This window comes from Thamnophis sirtalis, unplaced genomic scaffold (assembly GCF_051295495.1).
Source record: "Thamnophis sirtalis isolate CommonGarterSnake01/CBP01778 unplaced genomic scaffold, rThaSir2_p1.2 scaffold_2, whole genome shotgun sequence".
NCBI lineage: Eukaryota > Metazoa > Chordata > Lepidosauria > Squamata > Natricidae > Thamnophis > Thamnophis sirtalis.
In genome coordinates this window covers 46,096,337-46,118,381 of record NW_028261382.1, presented here as the reverse complement: position 1 = coordinate 46,118,381, position 22,045 = coordinate 46,096,337, and the positions used below count along the sequence as shown (strand labels likewise).

At 44.8% G+C, this 22,045-nt stretch overlaps 1 protein-coding gene across 1 annotated transcript; it reads left to right on the top strand.

The window, feature by feature from the left end:
* The first annotated feature begins 1,073 nt into the window (after positions 1 to 1,073).
* On the top strand, positions 1,074 to 22,017 carry CATSPER1 (cation channel sperm associated 1). Its single transcript, XM_087705303.1, has 12 exons — positions 1,074 to 1,917; positions 3,079 to 3,318; positions 6,208 to 6,321; positions 7,905 to 8,064; positions 8,851 to 8,942; positions 10,315 to 10,458; positions 13,730 to 13,793; positions 15,612 to 15,684; positions 16,712 to 16,769; positions 18,407 to 18,494; positions 19,609 to 19,723; positions 21,499 to 22,017. The coding sequence occupies exons 1-12, from the start codon at positions 1,674 to 1,676 to the stop codon at positions 21,526 to 21,528; spliced, it is 1,422 nt and encodes a 473-aa protein (XP_087561429.1). The 5' UTR covers positions 1,074 to 1,673; the 3' UTR covers positions 21,529 to 22,017.
* The last annotated feature ends 28 nt before the right edge of the window (positions 22,018 to 22,045 follow it).

The following is a 22,045-nucleotide window of genomic DNA, read 5'->3' as shown; positions in this document are numbered from 1 at the left end:
ATTGGCCACAATCTGCCCAATTATGGGACAGAACATACTGCTAAATAGCACTTCGCCATAGCATTAGACTTACATAAAGCTCTCTCCACAGTACTTTACAGCCCTCTCTAAGCAGTTGACCGAGTCAGCCTATCGTCCCCAACAATCTGGGTCCTCATTTTACCCACCTCAGAAGGACGGAAGGCTGAGTCAACCTTCAGCCGGTCAGGATCGAACTCCTGGCAGTGGGCAGTTTAGCCTGGAATCCTGCATTCTAACCACTGGGAAGGAAAGAAAGAAGGAAGGAAGATCGCAATAGCACTTCACGATGCTTCACAGTGTTTTCCAGCCCTTTCTAAGTGATTTACCGAGTCAGCCTCTTGCTCCCCCAACAATGTGAGTCCTCATTTTACTGACCTCAGAAGGACAAGAAGGCTGAGTCACACAAAATATCTGGACTGCATTGTCTCTTATTCTGTCAGGTGTGAAAGACTCAAATTTACTCAACTAATGGATAACTATTATTTGGGCTCTAGATAGCAATAGCAAGAGCACTTAGATGCCACTTCACAGTTCTTTCAAGCCCTCTCTAAGCAGTTTAAAGAGTGAGCCTATCTCCCCCAACCATCTGGGTCCTCATTTTACCAACTTCGGAAGGACCAAAGGCTGAATCAACCTTGAGACAGTCAGGATCGAATTGCTAGCGGTGGGCAGAGTTAGCCTGCATTACGGCATTCTAACTACTGGGAAGGAAGGAAGGAAGGAAGGAAGGAAAGGAAGGAAGAAGGAAGGGAAGGAAGGAAGGGCAATAGCCCTTAGACTTATATACTGCTTCACAGTGCTTTCCAGCCCTCTCTAAGTGGTTTACAGAGTCAGCCTCTTGCCCCCAACAATCTGGGTCCTCATTTGACCCACCTTGGAAGGACGGAAGGCTGAGTCAACCTTGAGCCTGGCGAGATTCGAACTGCCAAATTGCAGCCAGCTGGCAGTCAACAGAAGAAGCCTGCAGGACTGCACTCTAACCACTGCGCCACGGAGGCTCTAAATAGCTTGAAGTAGATCTATACTAGACTCCCTTTATTTCTTTTGCCGCTAAAACATAAATTCTACACAAAAATTGTCTTGCTGTTAGCCAAATAGTGTTAGCCTTGAGAGGTAAACCAGACAGAAATTACAACCAGATGCTAATTCTACTTTACAGGTGGTCCTCGACTTACAACAGATCATTTCGTGACCGCTCAAAGATACAACGGCACGGAAAAACGTGAACTTACGACCATTTTTCACACTCACGACCGCTCACCCCATCCCCGTGGCCGAGGGATCCAAATTCAGACGTTTGGCAATTGAGTCGTATTTATGACGGACGCAGTGTCCCGGCGACTCCCCTTTTGCAACCTTCTGACAAGCCAACGGGGAAGCCAGATTTGCCTAATGGGGACATCTTCAAAGGTCGTAAGTGTGAAAAAAAATGGTCATATAAAATCCCCAATTGCCATTTGGAAAAGCACCCTTTGGGTTAATGGCTGCAACTTTCTCCTTTGTCTCCTATTGTGACATCACCAAAGAATGCCTGGTCTTCTGGATGGAACCCCGGCGCCTCTTCCCTTCCGAGGGAGCCCCCCCTCTCTACTTGCACCCAAGCAAAGGAGGAGTTTAGCGTCAAGAGAGGTTAAAAAGTAGCAAAGAGCACCATGGATTACCTTATGGTGCCAACCTCGGCTTCGCCAATAGAGAAACAAGATCAGGACATACTTTCAGGTCAAGGAAAGCAGGAGCCTGCAACTACTCCAAGTCCTGGCACCACAGTGGAGATCAAGCCGGAGCCCACCATCCTTATACCACCCGCACCAAGTGCGGATAAAGTGTACCGTAAGCCGCCCAAGCTCTCCAAAAGCCGTCGAGGGAGCAAAATTTCACATACCCCGAAAATAAAACGTGAGTGGCCCTGGGATGCAGAAGTGGGAAAGACAGGGGTGAAACTCATCAGGTTCTGGAGAACCGGTAGCGGAAATTTTGAGTAGTTCGGAGAACTGGCCTCAGAGTGGGGTGGGAATGGGGATTTTGCAATATCCTTCCCCTGCCACGCCCACCAAGCCATGCCCACAGAACCAGTAGTAAAAATAAAAATAAAAAGAATTTTACCACTGGAAAAAGAGATGGATGGGGGCAGGTGCTGGAAGCAATCCGGGAGTTGATGAGGACTTTCTGATAGTAAGAGGAGAGAGGGAGGATTTAGAATAAAATATAATTTAGGATAGGATAGAATAGAATAGAAAGAAAGAATAGAATAGAAAAAAAATAAAGAATAGAATTTAGAATAGAATTAGAATGGAATAGAATAGAATTTAGAATGGAATAGAATAGAAATAAAGAATAGAATAGAAATATGGAATTGAATTGAATTCTTTATTGGCCACACAAGGAATTTGTCTTTAGTGCATATGTACATAAGGAGAATAAAATACATTCGTCAAGAATAAAAAGACACAACACTTTGTGATAGTCATGGGTTACTAATAAGCTATCAAATCATACTAGGAAACAAATAAAAACAATATAAATTGAAAGATACAAGCAACATGGTTATAGTCATAAGTGGGAAGAGAGAGGTACTAGGAACGAAGAGAACAAGAATAGGAATACAGTCATAGTAAATAGTTTGACAGTGTTTTGGGAATTAGTTGTTAAGCAGAGTGATGCCGTTTGGAGGAAAAACTGTCCTTGTGTCTAGTTGTTCTGGTGTGCAGTGCCCTATAGCGTCATTTTGAGGGTAGAAGTTGAAACAATTTGTGCCCAGGATTTGAGAGGTCTGTACATAGTGGAGAAGTTTCTGATAATTTGCATACGGCCCTGGCCCCCTCTCTGCCTCCGACACAGAGCCCTCATCAGAGCCTTTCGCAGACTCCAAGACTGGCCCATGTACCTCCCCAACCTCCTCACTGTCCGAATCTGCTGCCAGCTCTGCTGGCCGCTGGAGGGCCAGAACAACGGCGAGAGGTCCCCGCCGCAAGTTTGTCACCTCAAATTGGTTGCGGCGAGTTGGTTGTGGTGAGTTGTCCCGTTCCATCTGACTTGACTCCCTCTCTTCTCCCCTAGAAGTGGGAAAGACTTCCCACCATCACCATCACCACCACCATCACCACTACAGGCGCATAACGTTAAAAGAGCTCCTGACTCGCTCCTGGCAAAAGATCTACCCCTGCCTTGTTTATCTGCGGAAGGCCATCTATAAATTGACCCAGTCCTTCTTGTTTGACTTCTTCATCTGTACCGTAGTAGCCATCAACACCATCTTGCTGGTAATACAGACATTCGCTGTGGCCGAGATACGGGGAGGTAAGGCCGTATGTCTTGTCAAGGTCTATAAGAGCTCCAGAGGTGGTATTCAGCCGGTTCAGATCGGTTCGGACGAACTGGTAGTGGCAACCTGAAGGTGGGCGCTGTTAGAAATGAAGTCTTAACAGTTGGGTTAGCAATATATAAGCCATGATAGTAGTACTGTTTCTTTAAGTACTGCTGTAAATGTGATTGGTTGCTGTTACCTCAAGCGGCCACAAGATGGAGCCAGAATGACTGTTAGCTCTCTGATGGTTAGTTGCTGATCAGTGGATACTGCTTGTAGATGTGTCGTGTATTGCTCAGCGTGAATTATTGTGAGTTTTGCTACTGTTTGCGACTTTGCGTGCTGAACTGATTGTATGATACTGGACTGTGTTTGATGGATCACCCCTTAACTGTGAATGTTGATGACTGACTGTCTTAACCGGGTATGAATTGGACTCTGCATACCTCTATTTCCACAGAAGTAAAATACTATCTGTTTCATAATTCAGGGTCTCCGTATGCTGGTTTATGCGTTTCTTCCACACCACTCTCACTACACTTCTCTGCACGCACTCGTTCTCCTAGTGGGGAGCTTACCTAACAGGCGCTCACCTTGGGCCCACCCACCCGCCTGGGCACAATCCCGTCCTACATCGCTTTGTTGTTTAATGGCACACCAGGGGTGAATGCTACAATCAGTAGCATTGGCCAACGATCAGCTGTGACGCGCGATTTATATTAGCTAGAATCGTCGGGTTTCCTGCTTTCTAGCTAACCTAAATCGCGTGGCACAGCGGATTCCCCGCCCCCTCGCTGTTCTACTTACCTTTGCACTCTCGGAAGGCTTCAAAAGTTTCCTTTTTTAGCGCTGCGCAGACTCACCGAACAGGTCGCAGATTTCAGAAGATTTCACCGCTGCGTCGCACCCATGTGTGGATGGCGCGAGCGAGCAAATTGCCGTGCCTTGTGATGGCGCACGCATGCGCAGATGTGCAAACATGTGCGCGCAAGGGCTCACAGTTTGGGGGCTGGGCAAACCGGTAGTGACAGTATGTGAAGCCCACCTCTGAAGAGCTCCCAAGAAATTTTGTTAGCAATAGCAATAGCAGTTAGACTTATATACCGCTTCATAGGGCTTTCAGCCCTCTCTAAGCGGTTTACAGAGTCAGCATATCGCCCCCACAGTCTGGGTCCTCATTTCACCCACCTCGGAAGGATGGAAGGCTGAGTCAACCTTGAGCCAGTGAGATTAGAACCGCTGAACTGCAAGCCTGTTGAGGCTTTCACCCAGCTCTAAGAGGAATAAGGATGGGAGTTTCAAGTCTGGAGGTTAGCGAGTAGACACATGCAGTCCTCGACATACGACCACAATTAAGCCCAATTTTTTTTTCTTCCTGAAACAGTTGTTAAGTGAATTTTGCCTGGTGAATCAAGGCAGTTGTTAAGTGAGCCTTTCCTTGTCAGAAGGACGTGAAAGGGGATCACATGACCCCGGGATACTACAACCGTCATAAATATGAGTCAATGGCCAAGCATCTGAATTTTGTTTGTGTAACCATGGGGATGCTTCATTGGTCATACGTGTGAAAAGCAGCCATTCCATTACAGAGGGTGATGTCAGGATTCCAAGTAATACACCCATAACAAACAAAACTCAAGAGGCAGGCAGATTCCTCAAAGAATAATTTTATTGGATATATCATATTGGCACAGTTTTGGTGAAAGCCGACTCTGAAGGTTCCCCCGGTTTTCACCTAATTAAAAGAAAAAGTTTCCCCAAGAAGAAAGAGGTAAGGAGAGGAGGAGGGAAGGGAGAGAAAGAGAAGGAGAGAGGGTAGGAAGAGGAAGAGCAGTAGTAGGAGAAAGGGAAGGGAAGAAGGAAGTGGAAGGAGAGGAAGAAGGAAGGAAGTAGAGAAGGGAGGGAGGGAGAAAAGGGAGAGAGGAGGAGAGAATGGAAGGAAGACGGGGGAAAGAAGAAAGAGGTGAGAGGAGGATGGAAGGGAGAGAAAGAGAAGGAGGCAGGATAGGAAGGGGAAGAGCAGGAGTAGGAGAAAGGGAAGGGAAGAAGGAATGGGGAAGGAGAGGAGGAAGGAAGAAAGTAGAGAAGGGAGAGAAGGAGAAAAGGGAGAGAGGAGGAGAGAATGAAAGGAAGACGGGGGAAAGAAGAAAGAGGTAAGGAGAGGAGGATGGAAGGGAGAGAAAGAGGAGGAGAGAGGGTAGGAAGGGGAAGAGGAAGAGCAGGAGTAGGAGAAAGGTAAGGGAAGAAGGAAGGGAAAGGAGAGGAGGAAAGTAGAGAAGGGAGGGAGGGAGAAAAAGAGACAGAGGAGGAGAGAATGAAAGGAAGACGGGGGAAAGTAGAAAGAGATAAGGAGAGAAGGATGGAAGGGAGAGGAAGAGAAGGAGAGAGGGTAAGTAGGGGAAGGGGAAGAGCAGGAGTGGGAGAAAGGTAAGGGAAGAAGGAAGGGGAAGGAGAGGAGGAAGGAAGAAAATAGAGAAGGGAGGGAGAAAAGAAAGGGAAAACAAGGAGGTGTTACAAAAGGAGGAAGGGATGGTAAATAAAGCAACCCAAATTGTACATTATCTTATTAAATGAAATAAGAAATCTATAAGAATGATAAATATAAAGAAGAATACCAATTATGTGAACGTATACTTAAAATGCTATGTAAGAGAATAAAAAATAAAAATTATTTGGAAATAATCCCAAACAATCAGTCGCATGGTCTAATCAGGGTGCCGTCCAGTTGCCTGGTAACTTCACTCCTCCTCTCTCCGACCACCTCTGGGAATGTCCTTGGTTCCCAGGAGAAAGTGTTTTGTTTTGGCTAGAGGCTTCAGGGTTGGCAGATGATTTCTCTCGTCGTCTTGCTTCTGATGGTCTTTCTTTCATCCTCTCTTTAGAATGGTTCTACTCGGCCCTGGATCCGATTTTCCTTTGTGTCTACGTGGTGGAGGCCATTCTCAAAATAATTGCATTAGATATTGCCTATTTCCGTGACCCCTGGAATGTCACTGGTGAGTCTTTTGCCATAAGGACAAGATGTTATGGCCTGCCAGCAGCCAGCAGATTCGGGCAATGAGGAGGGTTGGGGAGGAATCTGGGCCAGTCCTGGAGTCTGGGAAGGCTCTGAGGAGGGCTCCGTGTCGGAGACAGAGAGGGGGCCAGGGCTGTCTGATAGTTACCTTCGGAGTCAGGCATCAGAGAGGCAGAAGAACAGGTGGAACCTGTTCCCAGTGTGCGCATGCACAGAGTTGCCAGACGAAGGGAACAGCTAAAGAACAGGGGTCGACTTGGGAGTGAGGCCACAAGTAGACGATGAATGGCCCCTCCCAGAGGAAATAAAAGAGGAGTGGAGTTTGCAGGAGACCATTAGTTCACTTGATCGGTTCGTGACTCTCCGAGAATCCTGGCCAAGTTCTGCAGATCTCAGCCTGGCAGCTCTCCAAGCCAGATAAGGTCTGTGACTGTAAATCCTCCCTCGAAAGACTTTGCTGGATGTGAAGGAGCAGAATTCACAGTCAATTAATAAAAGGGGTTTTTGTCGGGATGAGGAATTTGCTTCAGGCTCTTGAGAAGCCTCAGTGAGAACACACCAACATCTCTTAAGAACATGGGGGAAGTCACAGGCACAGGCTTGCAATGGGTACAAACTTGCAACAGGCAATGGGAGAAAACACATATGGGATTCCATACATCGGACTTCCATGTTAAAACCAGGCGGTGATTTCAGTATGGTTTGTGGCCCTATTGCTCTCTTTAAATTTTTGGGAGAAACCTCCAACCAAATTGCTGACAGTCAGTTTGATGTAATGGTTAAGATGCTGGCCTAGAAATCAGGAGACGGGGAGTTCTAGTCCCACCTTAGGCATGAAAGCCAACTGGTTTATTTTGGGCCAATCATCAGGAGATGGTGAGTTCCAGTCCCGTCTTAGGCATGAGGAGCCGAGGTGGCGCAGTGGTTAAATGCAGCACTGCAGGCTACTTCAGTTGACTGCTAGTTCTGCAGTTCGGCTGTTCAAATCTCACCGGCTCAGGGTTGATTCAGCCTTCCATCCTTCCGAGGTGGGTAAAATGAGGACCCGGATTGTTGTTGGGGGCAATATGCCGACTCTGTAAGCCGCTTAGAGAGGGCTGAAAGCCCTATGAAGTGGTATATAAGTCTAACTGCTATTGCTATTGCTATGAAAACCAACTGAGTGAATTTGGGCCAATCACCAGGCGACGGTGAGTTCTAGTCCTACCTTAGGCATGAAAGCCAACTGGGTGACTTCGAGCCAATCACCAGGCGACGGTGAGTTCTAGTCCTACCTTAGGCATGAAAGCCAGCTGAGTGACTTTGGTCAATCACCAGGAGACTAGGAGTTCTAGTTCCCACCTTAGCTATGAAAGCCAACTGAGTGAATTTGGGCCAATCACCAGGAGACTAGGAGTTCTAGTCCTACTTTATGCGTGAAAGCCAACTGGGTGACTTTGAGCCAATCACCAGGCGACGGTGAGTTCTAGTCCTACCTTAGGCATGAAAGCCAGCTGGGTGGATTTATCTGCCTCTTGGCTTTTCTTTTCTTTTTCTTTTTCCTCCTTTCTCTTCCCTGATCAGATTTCTTCATCATGTCCATGGCGGTCATGGAATTCATCCTTGCCCTGTACTTCACGGCCGGGCAGGGAAACCGAGGCAACACACTCACGCTCTTTCGAGTCCTCAAAATCGTCAAGGGGATTCGCGCCATCCGAGCCATCCGCTTCCTCCTCACCCTCCGGTCAGCGACGAAATCCATCCATTGATCAATAGTCGGATTGCTAATCATTGAAGGACGCATGTCCTCCGTTCTCCCCATTGGGAGCGCAGTCCCCGCCTAATAAACCAGGACAGGCCAATCAATGGGGGACCCCAAATTCAGGAATTGGAAGGTTGAGTCCCTTTTCGTTATGGGAGCCAGTTTGGTGTAGTGGTGGGATGATCCAGGCTAGAAACTGGGAGATAGTGAATTCTAGTCCTGCCTTAGGCACGAAAGTCGGCTGGGGTTCTTTGGGCCAATCAGCAAGGGATGGAGAGTTCTAGTCCCACCTTAGGCACAAAAGCTGGCTGGGCGACTTTGAGCCAATCGTCAAAAGATAGTGAGTTCTAGTCCCGCCTCAGACATGAATGACAGCTGAGTGACTTTGGGCCAATCACCGAGAGACAATGAGTTCTAGTCCCACCCTTAGGCATGAAAGTTGGCTGGGTAGGTTTGGGCCAGTCACTAGGAGATGGTGAATTCTAGTCCTGCCTCAAGCATGTATGGCAGCTAGGTGGCTGGGCTGGGTGACTTTCCGTTGTTGTGGGGGAAATAGGAGGAGGAAGATTAAATATATTAAATAGTGTTAAATAATAAAGGCAGGGAGGGAAGAGGGAAGGAAGGAAGGAAGGAAGGAAGGAAGGAAGGAAGGAAGGAAGGAAGGAAGGAAGGAAGGAAGGAAGGAAGGAAAGGAAAGGACTCTCCCAGAGAAAAAGACACCTTAATAACTCTTCTCCTTTTTTTTTCTTTTTTCTTGTTTTCTTCTAGGATAACAGAGAATCTGCAAGAAATCACAGGCACTTTTATGCTTTCCTTCCAGTCCATTGGAGCGATTATTCTTCTCATGTTTTCTTTCTTATGTATCCTCCTAGCAAGAAGGGGGGGGGGGCAATAGCTGATCAAAAGCATTTATTAGTTTATTCTCCCTGCTTATTTATTTATTTATTGTTCAAACTTGGCAACTTTTAGATGTGTCTACCTCAACTCTCACAATTCTTGAGCCTTGTGGCGCAGTGGTTAGGGTGCAGTACTGCAGGCCACTTCAGCTGGCTGTTATCTGCAGTTTAGTGGTTCAAATCTCACCGGCTCAAAGGTTGACTCAGCCTTCCATCCTTCCGAGGTGGGTGAAATGAGGACCCAGACTGTGGGGGTGATATGCTGACTCTGTAAACCGCTTAGAGAAGGCTGAAAGCCCTATGAAGCGGTATATAAGTCTAACTGCTATTGCTATTGCTATTGCTAATTCTCCGGTCCGCCTGCTGGGAAATTCTGGGAGTTGAAGTCCATGCATCTTAAAGTTGTCAAGTTTGAAGAAACCGTTTCACTCCCCAAAGGAGTTTAAACAACACAAGACTCCCAGCCTCACCCCACACCATTGTATGTATTTGTAAATATGTATGTATGTTTACACACACACACACACACACACACACACACACACACACACACACACACAGAGGAAGCAAACCCCACACTCCCTTGCCCTGATGGCATTACCTAGCTGGGTCATGAAACATTTGACTCCTTTGTCTCCCATCTCCGCCCAGAGGTGAATTTTAGGAATTGAGTCCATTTCTGACTCTGTCCTAGTCAGTTTCACAGCAAATTCCCACTTCCTTTTTCCTGTTTGAATCCAGTCTCCACTTCCTGCCAGATGGGTGTCCTACATTTAAAACAGGCTCAAGCCCAGGTTCGTGTTCTGACCTAGGCTTCCTCAAAAAGTACGAAGCAGATTCCTGGTCCCGACAAAACCCCTTTTATTGAACGAATGTGAATTCCTCTCATTCCCATTCAGACTGGCAAACAGTCTTTCAAAAGTGCGTTTATAACCACAGACCTCATCTACCTTGGAAAACTGCCATGTCAGTATATTTCCCAAATGAGGTGCTGTGCAAGGAAAGACTCTGGGCACAGGGTCTCTGAGATTCACGGACAGATCTTCACACTCCTGAAACAAGTGAACGAACAAATGAACGAATTGTTTCCTGCAAAAGCCCAGTCCCCTTTCACTCCTCTTTTATTTCCTCTGGGAGGGGCCATTCACCGTCCACCTGTGGCTTTACTCCCAGTTTGACCCTGATTTCTTAGCTGTTCTTTTCTTCTGGCAGCTCTGCGCATGCGCACACTGGGAACAGGCTCCAGCTGTTCCTCTGCCTCACGGCTGTCTAGCTCCAAAGGCAGCTGAGAACTGCTGTTTCTTCTTCCTTGACTCCCGTGTCTTCCGACTTCCAGTCATGTCTTCGGTGGTGCTGTGTGACATGTTCCACGAAGCGGATGTGAAACATTTCGGGGACCTTTTCAAAACCATCTTCACCCTCTTTCAGCTTTTCACATTGGACGACTGGTCTCTCATTTATCTCACGTGCCACGCTGCAGGTAGAAAGAAGTCAGGATCCGTTAAATCCACGGTGGGGATTCATCCGTTTGTCAATTCAATCTCCCGTCAAGGGGCTGTTCTTGCTTCCCCAAGTCTATTATCATAGAGCTCCATCTCCTGACTATAAAGCCCTTCATGGTATTGGATCTGGGTACTTGAGAGACCGCCTGCTGCCAATTACCTCCCACAGACCCATTAGATCTCACAGGGTTGGCCTCCTCCGGGTGCCATCTACCAGCCAATGCCACCTGGCTATTACCCGGGGGAGGGCCTTCTCTGTGGCAGCTCCGGCCCTCTGGAATGAACTCCCCGCAGGGATTCGGAGCCTCACCTCTCTCCAGGCCTTCCGAAAAGCCGTCAAAACCTGGCTTTGCCGACAGGCCTGGGGGTGATGAGTTCCTTCCCCTCTCGACATGTATGGTTGTGCGACTGTTGTCTACTTTTATTATTTGTATTTTGTCTTTTATGTTCCCCCTTTTTTCCCCTTTGAATTGTTCGCCGCCCTGAGTCCTCCCGGAGAAGGGCGGCATACAAATAATACAATACAATACAATACAATACAATACAATACAATACAATACAATACTTTACAGTAGTCCTCGACCTATGACCACAATGGAGCCCAAACTTTCTGTTGCAAAACGAGACATTCGTTAAGTCAGTTTTGCCCCATTGTGCAGCCTTTCTTGCCACCATTGTTAAGCGAACCATTGCAGTTCTTACTAAACCCGGTTGTTAAGTGAATCGTTGCTTGCTACAAGATCGCAAAAGGGGATCACATGACCCCGGGACACTCCATAAATATGAGCCAGTTCCCAAGAGTATGAATTTTGTTCATGTGACCACGGGGATGCTACAAGGGTCGTAAGTGTGAAAGACGGTCGTAAGTCTACATATCCCTGTCTATTATCTATCTTATATATCTAGCATCCATCCATCCACCCATCCATCTATCTATCACCTATCATCTCTCTATTTACCGGTGTCTGTCTGTCTGTCCGTCCGTCCGTCTGTCTGTCTGTCTATATTATTGTATCTGTCCGCCCCGTGCCAACTCAGCGAAGCGGTGGAGGTGATGTGCCAGTGCCTGGAGGCTGTCAGGGTCTGGATGGGAACAAACAAGCTTGCACTCAATCCCGACAAGACCGAGTGGCTATTGATGCTCCCTCCCAAAGACGGTCCAGCTATTCCATCTCTCAGCCTGGGGGGTGAAATTATACACCCCTCAGAGAGGGTTTGCAATTTGGGAGTCCTCCTGGATCCACAGCTGATTCTAGAACGTCATCTGTCAGCTGTGACCAGGGGGGCCTTTGCACAGGTTCACCTGGTGCACCAATTGCGACCCTATCTGGACCGGGAGGCCCTTTGGATAGTCACTCACGCCCTAGTCACCTCAAGACTGGACTACTGTAACGCGCTCTACATGGGGCTGCCCTTGAAGAGTGTTCGAAGACTTCAGCTTGTCCAGAATGCAGCCGCGCGAATGATTGTGGGTGCACCTCGGTACACCCACGTTACACCTATCCTCCGCGAGCTGCACTGGCTGCCCATTGGTCTCCGGACACGTTTCAAGGTGCTAGTCGTTACTTTTAAAGCTCTACATGGTATCGGACCTGGTTACTTGAGAGACCGCCTCCTGCCAGTCACCTCCCAAAGACCTATTAGATCCCACAGACTAGGCCTCCTCTGAATTCCATCTGCCGGCCAATGTCGGCTGGCGACTCCCCGGAGAAGGGCCTTCTCTGTGGCTGCTCCGGCCCTCTGGAACAATCTCCCCATTGAGATCCGGACCCTTACCACCCTTCCGGCCTTCCGCAAAGCAACTAAGACCTGGCTGTTCCGGCAGGTCTGGGGCTGTTGAACTATCCAGCCCCCTTCGAGGTTATGACTGTTGTTGTATTTTAAATTTCTGTTTTCTATTTTTATTTTTGTACCCCCTCCCCTTCTGATTGTTAGCCGCCCTGAGTCTTTCGGGAATAGGGTGGCATACAAGTCAAATGAAACCTAAACCTAACATGTCACTTTTTTCAGTGCTGTTGTAACTTTGGTCACTAAATGAACCGTTGTAAGTCGACTAGCTGTACTGTGTTTTTATTCCTTGCAAATTGCCTAGACTAGAGCCACTGAGAACGAGTAGGCAACCATATAAATTTCATGGATGGATGGATGGATGGATGGATGGATGGATGGATGGAGATATATTAGATAGATAGATAGATAGATAGATAGATAGATAGATAGATAGATAGATAGATAGATAGACAGATCTAGAGATAGATAAATAGATAGATATAGAGATATAAGATAGATAGATAGATAGATAGATAGATAGATAGATAGACAGATCTAGAGATAGATAGATAGATAGATAGATAGATAGATAGATAGATAGATAGATAGATAGATAGATAGATAGATAGATAGATAGACAGATCTAGAGATAGATAAATAGATAGATATAGAGATATAAGATAGAGAGAGAGATATATATATAGAGAGAGATAGATAGATAGATAGATAGATAGATAGATAGATAGATAGATAGATAGATGATAGATAGATGATAGATAGATAGATGGATATAGAGATATATTAGATAGATAGATAGATGATAGATAGATAGATAGATAGATAGATAGATAGATAGATAGATAGATAGATAGATAGATGGATATAGAGATATATTAGATAGATGGATAGATAGATAGATAGATAGATAGATAGATAGTGATTGATAGATAGATAGATAGATAGATAGATAGATAGATAGATAGATAGATAGATGGATATAGAGATATATTAGATAGATAGATAGATAGATAGATAGATAGATAGATAGATAGATAGATAGATAGATAGATAGATAGATAGATAGTGATAGATAGATAGATAGATAGATAGATAGATAGATAGATAGATAGATAGATAGATAGATAGATAGATAGATAGATAGATACCGGTAAATAGACAGATGATAGAGATAGTTGGATGGATGAATGGATGATAGATATGATAGACAGACAGACAGACAGACAGATAGATACCGGTAAATAGAGAGATGATGGATGGATGGATGATAGATATATAAGATGGATAATAGACAGGGGTATGTAGATGGATGGATGGATGGATAGATGATAGAGATAGATAAGATAGATGGATGGATGAATGAATGAAAGAAAGGGAGAGAGAAAGATGATATATATGTTCTGCAGATGACCTTCTTACTTGGAATATCCCTCTACACCATGTTCCCTTTCTTCCTTCTAGGTGCTTGGTACATTATTATATTTCTCATCATCTATATCCTTGTGGAGTATTTTTTGCTTCTCAAGTAAGTATGGCCCAGGGTGGGCTGTTGAGGAATAAAAACAAACAAACTGACTAGTCTCTGTGAACCAGTCTCTGAAACAGCTCCCAAATTCAGATTATTTTCATCCAGCTGTCGCCTTGATCCTTTGTGGCTGATCTGAATAGAAAAGCAGAAAAGGAGGATAAAGGCGAGAAAGGCTTAAATTTATTTAATTTATTTTGATTTGTCAAACATGTACAAGATAACAGGTATAAGTATAAACATAGACATGAACAAAGGGAAATGAGTACAAATAAATGGGGACAGTAGGACAGGGACGGAAGGCACGCTGGTGCGCTTATTCACGCCCCGTTTACGGACCTCTTAGGAATGGGGTGAGGTCCAGGGTGGACAGTTTGAGGTTGAAGCTGTGGGGGGGTTTGAGGATGTAACAATGGAGTCAGGTAGAGCATTCCAGGCGTTGACCACTCTGTTGCTGAAGTTGCGTTTTCTGCAATCGAGTTTGGAGCGGTTAACCTTGAGTTTGTATCAATTGTTTGACCATGAATCATTGTAATTGAACCTGTGTTCCCCCCGCTTTTGGCATGCGATGGCACGGTGGACCCATTTTTCGCCCACCCCATGCTCCAGAGCCTTTTAGGAGCCTGGGGAGGGCAAAAACAGCCGTCCCTACCCCTCTGGAGGCCCACCGGAGGCCAAAAACAGCCAGTTTCCCGACTTCCGGTGAGCCCAGAAGGCCCAAAAATCGGCTGGCTTGTGCGCCAGAGCTGAGTTTGTGTGCGCACCAGTAAGGCTCTGAGTGTCCCCTGTGGCATGTGTGCCACAGGTTTGCCATCCCAGTTCCAGGTTGTCCCAGCCCAAAATTTGGAGCCTGGTGGGCATAAGGGATTCTGTGGTGAGCAGAGGAGCGGAGGACTCTTCTCGTGAAATACTTCTGGACCGGCTCGATCATATTAATGTCCGATATACAGTGTGGATTCCAGGCAGACAAGCTGTATTGGAGAATTGGTCTCAAAATAACAGAAGGGTATCTGGGAGGAGCTAATGAAAAGGGATTTAAAGCTACAGGTAGTCCTTGATTTACGACCATTCAAAGATACAACAGCACTGAAAAAAGTTGCTTAGACCAATTTTCACACTTAGAACCATCGCAGCCGTCCCATGGACATGTGATCAAAATCCAGACGCTTGGCAACTGATTCATAGTGGCAGTGTCCCGGGGTCTCGTGATCCCTTTTTTGCGACAAGCAGTGGAGAAGCCGGATTCACTTAGCGAGATCCCCACGGTCAAGCGATCAAAATTTAGACGCCTGGCAGCTGATTCAGACTTTTGCTGACCGTTGCTGCGTCCTGAGATCACGTGATCTGCTTTTGCCCCCCACCCCCTCCTGACAAGCAAAGTCTATGGGGAAGCCGGATTCACTTAACAACGGTGCGGCTTACGTAACAACTGCGGTGATTCACTTAGCAACTGTGGGCTAGATAGGCCGTAAGATGGGGCAAAACTCATTTAACAAGTGTCTCGCTTAGCAGCAGGAATTTTGGGCTCAATTGTGGTCGTACGTTGAGGACTACCTGTATATAGAAATAGATATTTTTTTTTAAAAGGAAAGAAGTTTAATTCTATTTATTTATGTCTTTTAACATGGGGTCAATTAACTAGACCAGTGGTTCCCAAACTTGGCAACTTTAAGACTTGTGGACTTCAACTCCCAGAATTCTCCAGCCAGCAGAGTTGAAGTCCACAAGTCTTAAAGTTGCCAAGTTTGGGAACCACTGAACTAGACGCTTTAGGGGTCAGTATTATGAGGCGGGGGAAACCCCAAATTTCTCTTGCAGCCTGGTGATTGCTGTCCTGGTGGACAATTTCCAGATGTCCCTCCTCAAACGCCAAGAGAAGAAGAAACTGAAGGTCAATTCTGGAATTTTTTGGGGGTGGGTGGGGTGGAGAAGGAGTGAATAATTGCCTATTTGGAAGAAGATTTATAAACCAAAGCATGGTTCTATATTTAAAACAATCAGATGTGTGGATCTATTGGGGGTGATGGTATCTGTAGTCTATTGGCCATGCTGCTGAAGAATATTGAGGTGGTATAATCCTAAAGCCAGACAGCGTATCATGAATTTATTTTTTTCAATGCTTTAGTATAGAATAATATATTAAGGTAGTAGTAGAAAATTAGAATTCAGCTTTTCCTTTTGCTACAATCTCTCTTTCTTTTTTCCTTTCTCTTTTTCATCTTTCTTCCCTTTACTTACCTTTCTTTCTTTTTCTCTTTCTTGTACCTTTTACTTTTTCTTTCTTCCTTTCTCTTTCTTTCATCTGTCCTTTCTTTACCTTTCTTACTTTCCTTTAACTTTCTTTTTCTCTTTTTCTCTTTCTTTCTTTCTTTCTCTATCTTTCATCTTTTTAAAATCTTTCTTTCATTTGCCTTTTTAAAATTCTTTCTTTCTTCTCTCTCCTTCCTTCCTTCCCTCCCTATCTCTCTCTCTCTGCCCTTAGTCTCCCCCTGGATCCATCCAGGTGACAGGCAGTTACAGACAGAAATTCAGCAGGTGCCGCCTACTTTCTTCACCATTTCTTTCTTTTTCCCCTCCCTTTCTCCCTCTCTTTCTTTCTCATTTCTTTTTCTTTCTTACCCTTTCTTTCATCTTTCTTTTCTTTCTTCATTCTAAATATCAGCTCTGGTTAATTTTTATTCTGTACTCAAGATCCTAATGAAGTTTATTAAAACACGAAGATTAAGTTAGCCTCACCAACCCTGCTAGTTGGGAGAATGGTGGGAATTATTCTTGATCAACCAGCTGGACTCATATTGCCTTGAGCTCAGCTCTAATCCAAACTCCCAGGTTGTCTTTTCAGAGTAGACCAGAAGAAGCAAGAACCTTCTCCGTCCTCTCCTCCCACTGCTGACTTACTCTCTTCACTCTTGAATTAGCAAAAATTTGTCCAGCTGAAGGACAGCACCACTGAAGATAATCCAATCAAGCAAGCAGGTGATGGTCAGATTGAGGTGGGTGCGGTGGAGGGGGTTCAAACTTGAACCAAGAAGATGCTGGTCCAACATGGTACAGGTGAAGGCTGATTCCGTGCAGCAGTGAAAATTCTGACTGGGGAATTCTGGGAGTTGAAGTCCACCCATTTTAACGATACCAGAGGTGAGAAACCCTGCCTTACAACGCAGGGACTCCAGAGATGGTATTCAGCAGTACACCTCGTTGTTCTAGTCCCTGATATACTTTAGTACAAAGGGTGGGTTGTGGGGACAAGATGACTGTGTGTGCGGATAAAGCAGACGTAAAGTGAGATTTGGACATTAAGTGTGAAACCTACTGGGTCAGGCTGGACAGCCTCTTAGAGCCCCTTTACTTCTATATTAAAGCCACATAGGCAGAATTGCAGCTTGCAAAAGAACAGGAAGTGCCTAACGCCGTCAGGCCTGGGGATAAGTTTCTAATTCGCCCCACCCAAGAGCCAAGGTGGCGCAGTGGTTAAATGCAGCACTGCAGGCTACTGCTAGATCAGCAGGTCAGCGGTTCAAATCTCACCGGCTCAGGGTTGACTCAGCCTTCCATCCTTCTGAGGTGGGTAAAATGAGGACCCAGATTGTTGGGGGCAATATGCTGACTCTCTGTAAACCGCTTAGAGAGGCCTGAAAGGCCTATGAAGCGGTATATAAGTCTACTGCTATTGCTATTGCTATTGCTATATTGCACCCGAGTATTGAGTGTTGAATGAAAGTTGTGTTTTTACTGTTTATTTTATTCACATATTGTTTATGTCTCTGTATTGCACCCCCCTTTTCCTACGAATGTAAGCCGCCCTGAGTCCCCTCAGGGAAAAGGGCGGCCTATAAATCCCAAATAAATGAAATAAATGAAATGAAACCACAAGATGTCAAAAGTCTAAGGTTCAATTAAAGTTTGTTAATGACAGGTACTCCATAAACAAAAGGAGAAGTAAGACCCCCATCTCCTTATAAGGTTTTCTCCTCAAGGTAACCACTAAGAAATGTGTTAAGTATTTCCGTGTTGCAATGCTTTTGAGAATGTATAAGAACGCGTGCTTCGATAATGAAGGTTGTTCAGAATTTGCAATGCTAAGCCATGGTTTGTTTTTTTTAATTTGTCATTTATAGGCCGCCCTTTTCCCTGAGGGGACTCAGGGCGGCTTACAATTCGTGGGAAGGAGTGCAAGACAAAACATAAAATATGTGAATAAATAAAATAAAGCAGTAAAACACAACATTCATTCAACATTCGGGTGGGGCGGATTAGAATCTTATCCCCAGGCCTGACGGGATAGCCAGGTCTTAAGGGCTGTGCGGAAGGCCTGGACGGTGGTGAGGGTGCGAATCTCCACGGGGAGATCGTTCCAAAGGGTCGGAGCTGCTACTGAGAAGGCCCTCCTCCGCGTAGTCGCCAGTCGGCACTGACTGGTGGATGGAACTCGGAGGAGGCCTAATCTGTGCGATCTGATGGGTCGAAGGGAGGTAATCGGCATGGGCTGGCTTTCTGAACCTGGCTGCCAAATAAACTTCCCCTGTATCCTGAGAAGTCTAAAGCCTGTCATTTTCTGCAACATGGAAACCCTTGCTAATCTGGGCCCCTTTTCTTATCTTTCTTTGATACAGAGAAGACCAAGTTGAAAGAAAAGGAAGAAGAAACTCTGTTTAGAAAGACGGTGATGGAAAAATATGGTAGTCTTGAGCTGAATGACAAGTGAGAATTAAAACCAGATAGCAGAATAATAGATTTGGAAGGAACCCTGGGAGGTCTTCTAGTCCAGTGTTTCCCAACCTTGGCAACTTGAAGATGTCCGGACTTCAACTCCCAGAATTCTCCAGCCAGCATTCGCTGGCTGGGGAATTCTGGGAGTTGAAGTCCAGACATCTTCAAGTTGCCAAAGGTTGGGAAACACTGTTCTAGTCCAACCACTTGCTCGGGCAGAAGACCTTTCCAGACAAATAGCTATTAAGAGTCATCCACTGTGACTCTGGCAGCAACTACCTCTGCCTTTTTCCTTTTAATTTTGTTTTCCTTTTCATCACGGCAGTGGTGAGGCCCTGCCTCCCCTGACTGTACGTCCCTGATTCAATCTCTTCCTAAAAACCTCCAGTGTTGGAGCACCAGGGGTGGGTTTCAACCGGTTCGCACCGGTCCCTGCGATCCGGTTGGTCGTCGAACCCAGAAGTAAGTAACTTCCGGGAACGGCGAAGCCCCCCCACCCACGCGCCCACGCGCGCCCGCACACCCGCGCCCGCTCCTTACCCTGTTTTTACAATTCTGCGCTTCCACGCATGCGCAGAACGCATACAGCGCCTGCGCGATCCTCCAGGAGCAGCTGGAGCATCGCGCAGACGCTAGTACGCATGCGCGCGCCACGTGCGTGCGCGAGGACGCCGCGTGCGTGCGCAGGGACGCCGCCGGCCTCGTTCCAACCGAACCGGTTGGAACGGGGCGAGAAACCCACCCCTGTGGAGCACCAACAATATCTGAAGGTAACTCATTCCACTGATTAATTGTTCTCACTGTCAGGAAATTTCTCCTTAATTCTAGGTTGCTTCTCTCTTTGATTAGCTTCCATCCACTATTACTTGTCCTGCTTTCTGGTGACAGCCCCTCAACTATTGGAAGACTGCTATCATGTCCCCCCCCTAGTCCCTCTCTTTGTTAGAATAGACATACAGTTAGAACATACAGTTAGGGACCTTGGAGGTCTTCTAGTTCAGCCCCCCCACTCGTCGCAGGAATTCTAGTTCCCACAAACTAATAAATAAACATAAATAAATAAATAAACATTGTAAAAAAAAAATTTTTTTTTTGCTTCTTTCAGACAATGGCAGATTCTGTACAATTACTTCCAAATAATGACAGCTATTGAGAACAGTCAACAGCAGTTCCAGTCCCAAGCCACTACCACTGACAAGATCCTGGACACATTTTTCGAGGTATGGATTAAAAACGTCAGCTGGATTCTCTCTGTCCCTCAAAAAGCCGCCATCCCCTAACTTAATTAATCTTCACTTTTAAAAAGATTTTTTATCCTATCCTATCCTATCTATTCTTCATTCCATTCCTGTTCCATTCCTATTCTGTTCTATTCCATTCCTTTCTATTCCTATTCTATTCCATTCTATTCTAATTCCATTCCTTTCCTTTCCATTCCATTCAGGATTCTCCTATTCTAATCTATTCCATTCCATTCCTTTCTATTCCTGTTCTATTCCATTCTATTCTATTCCATTCCATTCCTATTCTATTCCTATTCTATTCTATTCCATTCCTTTCTATTCCTATTCTATTACATTCCTATTCTATTCCTATTCTATTCTATTCCATTCCTTTCCTTTCCATTCCATTCAGAATTCTCCTATTCTATTCCATTCCATTCCTATTCTATTCCTATTCTATTCCATTCCTATTCTATTCTATTCTATTCCATTCCTTTCCATTCCATTCAGAATTCTCCTATTCTATTCTATTCCATTCCTATTCTATTCCTATTCTATTCCATTCCTTTCTATTCCTATTCTATTCCATTCCTTTTCTTTCCATTCCATTCAGAATTCTCCTATTCTATTCTATTCTATTCTATTCTATTCTATTCCATTCCATTCCTTTCTATTCCTATTCTATTCTATTCCATTCCTATTCCATTCCTATTCCATTCCTATTCCATTCCTATTCCATTCTATTCCTTTCCTTTCCATTCCTATTCTATTCTATTCTATTCTATTTCATTCCTTTCTATTCCTATTCTATTCCATTCCTTTCCTTTCCATTCCATTCAGAATTCTCCTATTCTGTTCCATTCCATTCCTATTCTATTCTATTCCATTCCTTTCTATTCCTATTCTATTCCATTCCTTTTCTTTCCATTCCATTCAGAATTCTCCTATTCTGTTCCATTCCATTCCATTCCTATTCTATTCCATTCCTATTCTATTCTATTCCATTCTATTCCATTCCATTCCTTTCTATTCCTATTCTATTCTATTCCATTCCTTTCTATTCCTGTTCTATTCTGTTCCGTTCCTTTCCATTCCATTCCTTTCCATTCAGAATTCTCCTATTCTATTCTATTCCATTCCTTTCTATTCCTATTCTATTCCATTCCTTTTCTTTCCATTCCTTTTCTTTCCATTCCATTCAGAATTCTCCTATTCTATTCTATTCCATTCCATTCCATTCCTTTCTATTCCTATTCTATTCTATTCCATTCCTTTCTATTCCTGTTCTATTCTGTTCCGTTCCTTTCCATTCCATTCCTTTCCATTCAGAATTCTCCTATTCTATTCTATTCTATTCCTATATTCTATTCCATTCCATTCCCCATTCCTGTTCTCTTCTACTCCACTCCACTCCATTCCATTCTATTCTATTCTATTCCATGTTATTCTGCAAGTTACAGGAGCTCACTTGAACTCTCTGCTTATCCAGAAACAGTTCCCAGTCTCTGCTTTCACTGTACTATGGCTTAGGTTATATTCCCTACCCACCACTAGGGGACACTATGTGACCAGTTTCATCCTTGTTGGGATTTTTTCCCAACTTTAAGTAGTGGTCTTAGATCTTACAAGTTCAATTCATTATGGGGATTTGAATTCAGAAGTCTTCAAAGGCATCCTTGAGGCTCTTTGTGGCTCCTAAGCGGCCAGTATTGAATATAATAACCACACTATGGAACACAGAGCAGACTAATTTTCCAATCTTCTCCTTACAGACATCCGAAGACGACTTCTTTCCTAAATGAAACAGAGAAATCCACGATTCACTAGTGGGATATATTTTTTTTTAATGCTACCAGCAATTGCTGCAGTTAAAAAGTTGGCATAGCGGCTTATTTTGAAGACCTGATGTTGCGATACAACACTGTGTTAACAAAATTGGGTTGTGATTCTTAGTATATAAGCAGTTGTTTTGCCGGGTGTGGATAGCTAGGAGCCCCAAAATTTGTTTCAGAGATTACAACTCCTTCTGGTTCAGAATGTCAGGACGCAAACTTTATTTTTAATATTTTCCATATTGCTGCCAGCGAGCAATTTTTCCACCTTCAGAGAAATATCTTCGCATCCATTTCAAATTTTCAAATTTAAAAACGATCTTAAAAGCAAAAGGTTTAAAATCAAGCAAGCTTGGACTGAATCTAAACATTTTTTGCATAATGTAAATTGTAGATGGGTAACTGATTTATGGAACGCCTTCAAGGGTGAAAAAAATAAAGAGAGTTCATTACAAAGCATCTTTCCTTTCCATCTGTTCTTTATTGA

Excerpts from the sequence above, each read along its gene's own strand:
- CATSPER1 (XM_087705303.1), top strand. The coding sequence starts at position 1,674 with ATGGATTACCTTATGGTGCCAACCTCGGCTTCGCCAATAGAGAAACAA. Across the intron at positions 8,065-8,850 it reads CGCTTCCTCCTCACCCTCCG|GATAACAGAGAATCTGCAAG; the intron begins GTCAGCGACGAA and ends GTTTTCTTCTAG. Across the intron at positions 16,770-18,406 it reads TAATCCAATCAAGCAAGCAG|AGAAGACCAAGTTGAAAGAA; the intron begins GTGATGGTCAGA and ends TCTTTGATACAG.